This window comes from Calonectris borealis, chromosome 4, assembly GCF_964195595.1.
Source record: "Calonectris borealis chromosome 4, bCalBor7.hap1.2, whole genome shotgun sequence".
In the NCBI taxonomy this organism is placed as follows: domain Eukaryota; kingdom Metazoa; phylum Chordata; class Aves; order Procellariiformes; family Procellariidae; genus Calonectris; species Calonectris borealis.
In genome coordinates this window covers 162,005-172,368 of record NC_134315.1, presented here as the reverse complement: position 1 = coordinate 172,368, position 10,364 = coordinate 162,005, and the positions used below count along the sequence as shown (strand labels likewise).

General features: G+C 60.0%; 1 protein-coding gene across 1 annotated transcript; it reads left to right on the top strand.

Moving 5' to 3' along the window:
• The first annotated feature begins 102 nt into the window (after positions 1-102).
• On the top strand, positions 103-9,575 carry HTRA2 (HtrA serine peptidase 2). The gene is made up of 8 exons (XM_075148229.1): positions 103-455; positions 2,413-2,617; positions 2,688-2,882; positions 3,156-3,188; positions 3,633-3,741; positions 4,587-4,656; positions 8,794-8,889; positions 9,202-9,575. Exons 1-8 carry the CDS (start codon positions 103-105, stop codon positions 9,365-9,367), a joined length of 1,227 nt encoding a protein of 408 aa, XP_075004330.1. The 3' UTR covers positions 9,368-9,575.
• Positions 9,576-10,364: the final 789 nt, after the last annotated feature.

Sequence of the window (10,364 nt, the reverse complement as noted above, 5' to 3'; positions counted from 1 at the left end):
CAGCTTCCGGCAGGCCTCCGCCTCAGGACTACGCCTTCCGGCGGGCCTGGCGGGGCGGGACTTCAGCTCCCAGCGTGCCCCGCGGGCGGGCGCCGGAGCAGCATGGCGGCGCTGGCGCGGTGGGCGCGGGTCCCGCTGCGGCCGGGCGCGGTGCGTTGGTGCCGGGCGCTGTGCGGGGCCGCCGAGGCCCCCCAGCACCCCCCCCCGCCGCCGCCGCCGCCTCCCTCCGCCGGGGGCCGGGCGCTGGCGGCGGCGCTGGGCGCCGGGGCGGCGGCGCTGGTGCTGCTGTGGACCCGGGAGGGCGAGGGCCGCCGGCCCGCGCTGCCCGCGCTGCGCGCCGCCGTGCCCGCCCCGCCCGCCCCGCCGCCCGCCTCGCCCCGCGCCGCCTTCAACTTCATCGCCGACGTGGTGGAGAAGACGGCGCCCGCGCTGGTCTACGTGGAGATCGTGGGCAGGTACCGGCACCGGGCGGCCGCCCCCGGCCCGGCCCGCAGCCCCCGCGGAGCCGGCTTCCCCGCTGCCCGCCGGGGCAGTTTCCCTCTTGGCCCTGTCCCGGTCCCCTCCCGTCGGGGTCCCCCGACGAGAAGGGTCTGGCCCCGTCGTCCCCGCACCCCCAGGCAGGGACCCCCGACCCTCCCCGTCCCCCCGGCTGCACGGCCCCCCTCTCCCCGCACAGCGCAGCCCCCCGCCCCGGCCGTCTCGTGTCGCAGGCAGCCTGAACCGGGCACGGCATCCGGCTGGGGTCCCGCAAGTGCCGCGGGAAGGTCGGATCCGTCCCCTCGCCCCGCTGCCTGCGCACGCAGCCGCCACACGGTCGGCCTTCGCCGCAGGGACGCGCTGCTCCGCACCGCCACCTTCGTGTCCTCCAGCACCGTTTCGGCAAAGCCGCCTTCTAGGCAGCGGCCCCAGGCTGTCCTGTGGCGCAGGATGACTCTGACCCGGGAGCAGGACTTTGCATTTACCTTTGAACTCCGTAATGTTCTTGCCCGTCCGTGTCTCCAGCCTGTCAAGGCACCTCTGAATAGTAGCTCTGCCCTTCAGCCTGTTGATGGCTTCCTGCGGTGTGGTGTCACCTGCGGGCTTGCCGAGTGCGGGCATCCTCCGGTTCATGAACAGGAAAGGTGTTAAATGGCATTGGCCCTTCTCTCAGTTCCTGAGGCGTGGTGTTAGTAGCTGACCACCAGCTGGGCTTGCACCTTGGTGGTCCAGCCAGCTTTCCATTCACCTTATCTGATTGTCAGCCCGCATGTCACCTGCGTGGCTAGAAGGGTACCAGGGGAGACCATGCTGAACGCCTTCTTAAGGTAAACAATATCCACTGCTCGCCCCTTACCTGCACAGCCACTCATCTGTTTGCAGAAGCCAGCCAGGTTGGTGGAGCATGATTTGCTGTTGGTAAGTCTGTGCTGGCTGCTCCCAGTCCCCTCCTTGTGTGCGGTGTGCCGAGAAGTGTTTCTGGGAACGTTTGCTCCATAGCTTTCCCAGAGACGGGGGCAAAGCTGACTGACCTGCAGTTTTCAGGATCCTTGTTCTTGCCAATCTTGCAGGCTGGTGTGACATTTGCCTTTTTCCAGCCATCAGGAGCCCCCCTTTTCCACTGTGGCATTTGAGCACTCTCAGGGACATCAGCCATCCCCCTTTGTGTATCCTGTCTGGTGCCACAGACTTGTGCGTGTCCAGTTGGCTTCAGCAATCCCTCCCTTGATCTTCTTCTGTGTAATGCTACATTCCCACAGACTCTTGTCTCTGGGCACAGGGACTTGGGAGGCCCAAGGAACAAGGTAAAAAGGCACCAGTCTCCTCAGCCCTTTCTGTGTCTCGTGTCACGAGATGCTGTGCCTCAGTCAGCACCAGGCCTTTCCGCAGAGGTCAGGGTGATTGATGTCCCCCATGGGAAGCAGGGCCTGCAATCGTGAGTCCTCCTCTAGCTGTCTAAAGAAGACGTACCCGTCACCTCCCAAGTGGTTATTACCTGCTCCGAGACAAGGCTCTGTCTGTTCAGGCTACTTCTTTGTGCAGATCACAACCCCTTCTACTCACCTCCTTGCCGCTCTTTCCCAAAGAGCCTGCACCATCCGTTGCAGCTCTCGGCTCACGTCAGCTTCCCACCGTGCCTCTGTAGTCCCAGCGGGATCGTACCTTTGCGGTTGTGCGCGGGCTCCTGCTTCGTCCTGCTTGTTCCCCTGTTGCGCGCGTGTGTGTGCGGACTCTCGAGGTGGGGGCCTTTCGTGGGGAAGTGAAGGAGTCTCCCCCATCGTGCTGTTGCCCAGACATCCTCACTGTCCCCCACTTCTTTCCAGGCTTGCCAGCCTGGGCCACCCAGTCTGCCTGGCCCTCCCTGCCCGCCCCCGAGTCCCCACCAGTCCCGTCAGGGTCCCTGCCACCCCTCCCTGACCTGTGCCCACCTTGCAGGCATCCCTTTTCGGGCCGTGATGTGCCCATCTCTAACGGCTCGGGTTTCCTGGTGTCTCCGGATGGGCTCATTGTGACCAATGCACACGTGGTGGCGAACCGGCGGCGTGTGCGGGTGAAGCTGGCCAGTGGCGAGCAGTATGACGCCGTGGTGCAGGACGTCGACCAGGTTGCAGACATCGCTACCATCAAGATCAAGCCTAAGGTGTGCATTGTGGTCGTGGAGACACTCCCTTCGTTCCCTCCCATCCGCTCACCGACCTCCTCTCTTCCAGCACCCGCTGCCCACCCTGCCCCTTGGGCGCTCCTCCGAGGTGCGGCAGGGAGAGTTCGTGGTGGCCATGGGCAGCCCGTTCGCCCTGCAGAACACCATCACCTCCGGCATCGTCAGCTCTGCCCAGCGGGGCAGCCGGGAGCTGGGCCTGACCACCTCTGACATGGAGTACATCCAGACGGACGCTGCTATCGACGTAAGGGGAGCTTGTGGTGCACGGCGGGTTGGCACCTCGTCCCGGCTGCTCGCTTTGGGGAGGGGGGAGCTGGGGAAGGGCTGTGGGTGCTGTGAGGTCAGAGGAGGCTGGACACAGAGCACTGGGAGACGAAGGGATTCTGGCTGGTCAGCCGGGCGCTGGCTGCATCTCTCAGCCTGACCCTGTTCTCTGGACTCTGCCTCCCTGCCGCGGGTGCTGCTGTGCGAGGATGTCGCTTTCATGGCCTCTTTACTGCTCTCTCCTCTGCTGCAGTTTGGGAACTCCGGGGGCCCCCTCGTCAACTTGGTAAGTTCTGCTTGCACCCTCGCTGGCTGGGGCAGGGAGGTGCCACATGCCCTCCAGTCTGTGCCCCCTGGGCTCGACGCCCCTCGGTGGGAGCACTTGTGGGTGCCACTGCTGCTGGGAGGGAGGGACTGTGCCCGCACCAGGCTCCGTGGGAGGAGGAGCAGGGGCTCAGCCCGGTGGGAGCCCTGTGCAGCGTCTCTTTCAGGGAGCCCGAGCCGAGGGGACTGGTGAGGCCGGCGTGGCTGATGCTGGCAGGGCAGAGGGAGGGGCTGCGTGGGCTGCAGCCCGTGCGATCGCCCCTGCCCAGCCGCAGCGTCAGGCAGGCTGCGGAAGAAGCAGGCTGGGAAGGGGTGGGCACGCAGGCGGGACTCCAGGCTTGCACGGTAGTTCCCCTCTTCTCCACAGCAATGCAAGGTGGGTAGCACAGTGCCCTTTCCCCTGCAGGATGGTGAAGTGATTGGGGTGAACACTATGAAGGTGACATCAGGCATCTCTTTTGCCATTCCCTCAGACCGGCTGCGGAAGTTCCTGCAAAAGGAGGAGCAGCGCAAAAGTGAGTTGGGTGCCTCCCTGCTCGGGTATTGCAGGAAGGAGGCCAGAAGGAGGAGGATGAAAGAGGGAAGCTCTGGCACAGCTGGGCCCTGGGCCCTTCTGAGAGAAGGGCAAGCAGAGCAGGAGAAAGAATCTTCAGGGGTAAGAAGATTCTCCCACCTGGCATGAAACTCCCCTCTGCCATGGGAAAGCTGTGCTGCTACTTCCCTGCCCACAGGGGCCTAACAAACTGCGAGGAGAATGCTGTCCTGCGTCTGCTGCAGGTAGACTTTAAAAGTGCCCCAAGTAGCTTGCACTTGAGTCCCCAGGATTAGGTGAGGATGGTTGTTTTGTTGTTCATTGCTACTTTTCAGTAGATCTCAGCATATGGGAAAACCAGTGGACCATTATTTGGTGTCCCAAAAAGAGAAAGGATGACCTGGAAACTGGGGGCTACTTAGCCTTGTGCGTACTAATGGAAATGCAGGTGCAGGATTCAGCTGTATCCTAAAGGACAGGTAGTTAATTTAGCCCTGTAGAACATTGGCTCTTTTTGTTCCTTTGTGTTTGTGATAATTTATTTAATGCAGACTCCTGCTTTCTGGTTCTCATGTTGACACCATTGAGTGATATTCTCAGTCAAAACCAACGACAACTCAAACCAGGAGAGCAAAGTGTGCAATACCTATAAAGCTCTAACTGGTAAATGGAACTTAAATAAGCTGTTGGCAGGGAATCAGAGTGACTCCCTCCGCACGGTTCTGCCTTGAGGTGCGTGGGCTTTGTGACTCGGCTGGCTCAGCCCAGCGCTATTTTGAGTTCCTGTCTGTTTTCAGCCTTGTCATTTGATGTCCTTTCCTTCGACAGGCTCTTGGTTTGGCAATACAGAGACAAAGCGCCGTTACATAGGGGTGATGATGCTGACTCTTACACCCAGGTATGTGTTCTAAGGTCGGGGGCCAACAGACCGGTCTTGTTGGGGCATGGTGACTGTGTGATGGGATCTTCCAAACTAACTGAGAGTGCCTGTTTTTGGGAGGATTGTCTTCACAGCTTAAGCATTCACTCTCAAATCTCTTTGTGCTCATGTTGTGTTTAGACTCCGGGCTGTGTCAGAGGTAAATTAGAAGCTTGCAAGTTTCTACACTTGTGGCAGAATCTGCAAGCAGATAAAAAGTCCCTGAACCTACCCCCCAGAGTGCCAGATCAGTCTATAATTGTCATTTAGGGGAATTTGATAAAGAGCCCTTGCAACACAGCATGAATGAAAAGCCACCAGAAACGTTGTTTAATTAATAATATGCAGTGTGCCAACTGAAAGTTGTGATGAAACAGTTGGGCAAGTTGTGCTCTCGGGGAGGAGGGATCTACCAGATGAATTGCTGTGGTGCCAAAGCAGTTCTAGCATGTGGGACTGCAGCAGTCGACTGAGGGAGGAGGTAAACAGGTAGGAGAGCGGGCTGTGTTGGCACACACGGCGTGGCTGCCAGCCAGAGGGTGGTGTGAGGCTCCTGGGTGTCAGGAGGGAGGCTGGGTGCTGCCTCTGGAAGGAAGTCATCATGGTGCTGACCAGTACGGCACTGGCAGGTGGGAAGAGGAGTGACTTCTTGTGGGTCTGAGACTCTTCACCCTCGTGGCTGTGGCTTGGCAAGGGCATTGTGTTACCTCTGCATCTCAAGTCCGCAAAGAGGACTGCGGGCAGACAACCTGCTTGGGTCTGGTAGAAGGATCACCTGCTGCCCTTGCTTCAGCTGGTCGCCAGGCGTGCCTGTGGCCTTGGCAGCCCACCAAGCACCCCGAGACGGGTGCCCTGCTGGGGGCTGGACAGCCCTGCTCAGCCTGCACGGAGCTCCGCTCAGGGCTGCGAGCCCTGGGGGGGGATTGCTGCAGGAGCTATACCTGAACGCCTGCCAGCAGCCTTCTAGATGCAGCAAGTGCATGTGTTAGGAGCGTGCTGGACCTGCCCTCTCCCCTCTGAGAGCAGGTCTCCTTTTCAAGGACAAAGTGCCTGCTCTAGTTCCTTGGCTCTTGCAGCCTTCTTTCAAGAGACCTTTACTGGCTGTTGGGGCTCAGCATGCTGGTGGGGTTGGTGGTTGTAGCGTCCTTGGCAGAAACACCTTGCGGGGCCGTGCTCTGCCCCTGCCAAAGCTCTCGTGGCGCTTGTGTGTTGGTTGGCTTTGCAGGCTGCCTGCGCCTCTGGACACCACGAGCAGTCTCTGGGGTTTCTGCCTGGGACACAAACGGAGGAGCAGATGCTCTGTGCCTCCTGAGATTCGGGGCAGTGCGGAGGGTGGCGGAACACTGTCAGCATTGCTGGCATGCCCGGTAGATGCCCACATGCCCAGTAGATGGTGCTGGTACTCGGCAAAACCTGTGGGATGTGGGAGCCCAGCCTCCTCCTGGACAGGCCTGCAGGATGAAGGCTGTCAGGGAAGAAGCGTGAAACGCTTAGGACATGGCTTCTGGGAAGCGGGTCCAGCTTCAGCACAGCCCGTCAGCAGTCTGCCAGCTGGTCCTGGGAAACCATGACTGCAAGGCTTGTTTGTGCCCAGTTGCTGGGAAGATCTCCCAACAAGGGATTGCTCGCCTTGGAATCGGGTGATTACACTGTCTGAACGCGCTCAGTTGAAAGGCCGGAAACTTGCCCTAGCACAGGAAGAAGCAGCTCCATGGTGGGTACGAGCTCCTCGGCACCCTGGTCCTGCTGCGCAGACCGTCCGGCAGGCAGGAGCTTCCTGAGACACCAGGCCTTTGCTCTGCTGCCCGACAGGAACGGAGGTGTGCCCGTGGCTTTGAGCTCAGCTGTGGGGGCTCATAGGTACCCTCGCCTTGGCCACAGAAAGGCACGGGAAGAGGCAGGGCCCTGGCTAGCACAGCCCTCCGCAGTCATCTTACAGCATCGGGTACGTACGGACTGAGCAAAGGACTTTGAAAACAGCAAAGGAAAGAGGCGCTGATTATTGGGAAGAGGTTCTCCACGAAACTGCTGCTGGGGTGTGTTGCTGGTCAGGGGTGTTACTAGAGGGACGTCCAAAACACGGGTTGGTTCTTCATGCAGTGTGTGATAGAACTTGCTGATGTTGTAGGGTTCAAAAGAGCGACTAGAAAACTTTACAGAAGAAAAATATCATTGGCTTTCAAATGCAGAGATGCAGCGTTAGGGCTCAGGAGCTTCTTGAGCCAGGCAGCTGGAGGCCATAGGCATCTGGGGAACTCTCTCATCCGCAGCTGGCGTGGTGGGTGATGGGCTGGTGGGGCAGATGGACCCCTCATCTGACTGACCTGTGGACTGGGTCTGGCTGGGGTGGGGTCATTTTCTTCATAGCAGCCCACGTGGTGCTGCGTGTTAGATCTGTGACCAAAACTGTTGGTAACACGCAGATGTTTTCGCTGTTGCTGAGCAGTGCTTACGCAGCGTCAAGGCCTGCCCTGTTTCTCACTCGGCACCCCCAGGGAGGAGACTGGGAGGGGACACAGCCGGGACAGCTGACCTGAGCTGACCATGCTGTTTGACGTGGTGCTTAGCAATAAAACTGGGGTTTTTTCCAAGGTAGCCGTTGCTCGGGGATTGGCTGGGCATCAGTCTGTGGTGGGAGGTGGTCAGTAAGTGCCTTTGCATCACTTGCCTTTTTTTTTTTGCCTTTTTTTTCTTTTCTTTCCTTTCTTTCTTCGCCTGTTAAACCATCTTTATGTAGACCCACAAGTTTTCTTGCTTTTGCCCTTCAAGTTCTTTCCCCCATCCTGCTGGGGGAGTGACCGAGCAACTGGGTGGGGACTCACCTGCCAGCCAGGGTCAACGACCCACCAGGACCGGGTGCAGCCACTCTTAGTGCTCTGTAGCCTAAAATCACAAAATAACTCATTTACTACGTTAGTACAGAACCTGCTTAAGGGCGTGTATTGTTCAGCTGTAGCGGCTGAGGCGAAGAAGCGGACTTGACTTAGTAAACGTGCAGCTGACATTGTTCTGCCAGGAGTGTCCAGCGAGAGGACAAGAGGCAACGGGCACAAACCGAAGAGTGAGATTCCGTCTGAACATGAGAAATCACTTTTTTACTGTGAGAAGGGTGGTCAAAGCCTGGCACAGGTTGCCTGGAGAGGTCGGAGAGGCTCCGACCTTGGCGATACTCAAAACCTGACTGGACACGGTCCTGGCAGCCTGCTTGAGCAGCGGCGTTGGGCTAGATGATCTCAAGAGGTCCCTTCCAACCTCAACCGTGTTGTGATCCTGTGAAATCAAGAAGGGATGGCAGCTTGCAAAGGTCTGTGAAAAAGTATAGTAGGGTTCAGCAAGGACCAGTGCGAAGTGGGGAGCCGTAACTGACCGAACAGGTACCTGATAAGGAGCAAGGAGCTGGACAGAGACTGTGAGAATTTCTGGGCTGCAGCGCATCAGAGCTGATGCACAGTGTTCGAGGGAAGAAGGCTGTTTACACGACGCACGGTCCCTCCACTCTGGTGACATCCAGCTGGAGCCCTGTGTCCAGTTCTGGACGCTTTCAGGAGGGTTGAGGAGCAGTTGGAGAGAGAGTCCAAAGGAGGAGCAGTGAGAGGTGCAGAATTTAAGCTAAGGGTCAGAAAACCTAATCTGCGGGAAGATTGGAGGAAGTGGGATTGTTTAGTCTATAGACTCCGGAGGAGAGATGTGGGTATACCTCCTTCTGTCTGGCAAAAAGAGGGGGCACAGCTTTTGTTCTGTGTCCTACCTGCCAAAGGCAGAGAAGTGGACCTGCAGCAGGGGAGGGGTAGGTCTGGTATCAGGAAGGGCGGTCTGACGTGGGGCGGCTCCGACGGGAGGTGCATCGCCAGCAGCCGTGATCCAGCTGGCAGCTGCTCTGGTAGTTCCCAGCTCTCCCTGGCACGGTTCGGACTTTTGTCCTCTAGTTTTTGACAGGAAGATGGTGTTGTATGGGCGCCCCTGGGGTTTGCAGCTGGTCGCTTGTGCGTAGCAGTATGCAGGGACGCAGGAGGAGAGGTTCTGCGCCACGGTCTCCGAGCCTGTGCAGCCATGGTGGGGTGGGAGGCCTGCTCTGCCTCCGAGGTCCTTACCATGATGCTGATTTTCGCTCTGCAGCATCCTAGCTGAGCTGAAACTGCGTGACCCCAGCTTCCCCGATGTCTCCTACGGAGTGCTCATCCACAAGGTGATCATTGGCTCCCCGGCCCATCAGTAAGTGCTGCCCTGTGCCTTGGGGGGTGGCATGGGAGAGCAGCTACGCAGGATGGGATGTATTTAGCTCTGAGTGTTTTGCTCCAGAGCAGCAGGGCTTGGGCCCCACAGCCATCAGTCTGCAGCAGAAACCGGCTGGTGACCCCTGCCCAGGCTTGGCATCCTGTTGGCCAAGGTACCTGGTGTGGCTGGAGGAACGCCTGGTGCAGCAGCCCAAGCCTGCTGTAGTGCCCGGCTCCCCTTCCTTCTGGGAGGACAAAGCTGAGCGTCTGCTTCGCCCGCTGTGCGTTCTTGTCGTCGTTCTCCCCACAGGGCAGGGATGAAGGCGGGTGACGTCGTGCTGGAGATCAACGGGCAGGCGTCGCGCCGCGCGGAGGATGTGTACGAGGCAGTACGGACGCAGCAGAGCCTGGCCTTGCTGGTGCGGCGTGGCTACGACACTTTGCTGGTGAGCGTGGTCCCTGAGGTCACGGAGTAGCGGTGCCGCCGCGCAGGCCGCTGTGGGCGCTGGCTGGCGGTGCTGGCCGAGAGCCGAGGACACAGGACTGAGCCGTGTCTGTGCGCTGGTCGGAGACTGAGAGCTTGTGAGGGACTGGAAGGGGCCAGGCAGAGGGGCCCGGCCCGCTCTTGGGTGGACTTGTGGTGCAACCATTCCCCTCTGTACTCAAATAAAGCACTTTTCTAGGGAGCCCGCAGCGCTGCGTGGCCTCCTTCCCACGGCAGCGGCAGTTGCCTAGGGGAGGCTGGGCTGTGTGGGACCCTGCCCCTCCCGTCAGGCCTCACGTGAGCCCACCAGCTGTGCCTCCAGGGATCTCCCCGGTGGTAGTGCAGAGGTGTCCCGCCACCCGCTCGCACCCGCACAGCCTGGGATCTGACTCCTCCACCTGTAGCACGCGGGCACCCGCCGAGCCGTGGCTTGTGAGGCCACCTCCTCTGCAAGGGAGAGCGGCCCTGGCGCTGCTCTGGGGCAGGCTTTGCCCGGGCGGCTCTCCCTGCCTCCCTGGAGTGCCGGCTGAGCTGGGCCTTGGCAGCACTCGCTGCCATGGCTGTGCCCACGAGGCCAGAGCGACATGGCAGCCGTCTGCCTCGTCAGATTGCTTCCACCGGGAGCATTGCAAATGCTCTAAGATCTGCATCCACATCTGCACCCATGCAGCAGCTTTACGGGCCATGGTGAAAGGGGTGTTGACGCCGGACTCCGAGATGGTCGGGGCAGCATCTCGCTGGCCCTGGTGTTCGGGAGGGCCAAAGGTGTGAGCCTGCGCCAGGGCCAGGGCTTTGCGTGCCTCGTTGGCCCTGCCTGTCCCTCCCCCGGCCCGGTCTGTCCGTGCTGGAGCACTGCTCTCCCACGCGCGCAGCTTGGCCTCTGGGGACCGGCGGGGCCCTCCCTGTGCTCTGCAGCTGGTGGCCAAGAGCCCGGACGGCCCTTCTGGGAAGGAGCAGCTCCGGCTGTTCCTCGCCTTCCTGGAAGAGCC

Coding starts and splice junctions, on each gene's coding strand:
- HTRA2 (XM_075148229.1), top strand. CDS start 103: ATGGCGGCGCTGGCGCGGTGGGCGCGGGTCCCGCTGCGGCCGGGCGCG. Junction 2,618..2,687: donor CCATCAAGATCAAGCCTAAG/GTGTGCATTGTG, acceptor CCTCTCTTCCAG/CACCCGCTGCCCACCCTGCC. Junction 3,742..4,586: donor AAAGGAGGAGCAGCGCAAAA/GTGAGTTGGGTG, acceptor TTCCTTCGACAG/GCTCTTGGTTTGGCAATACA.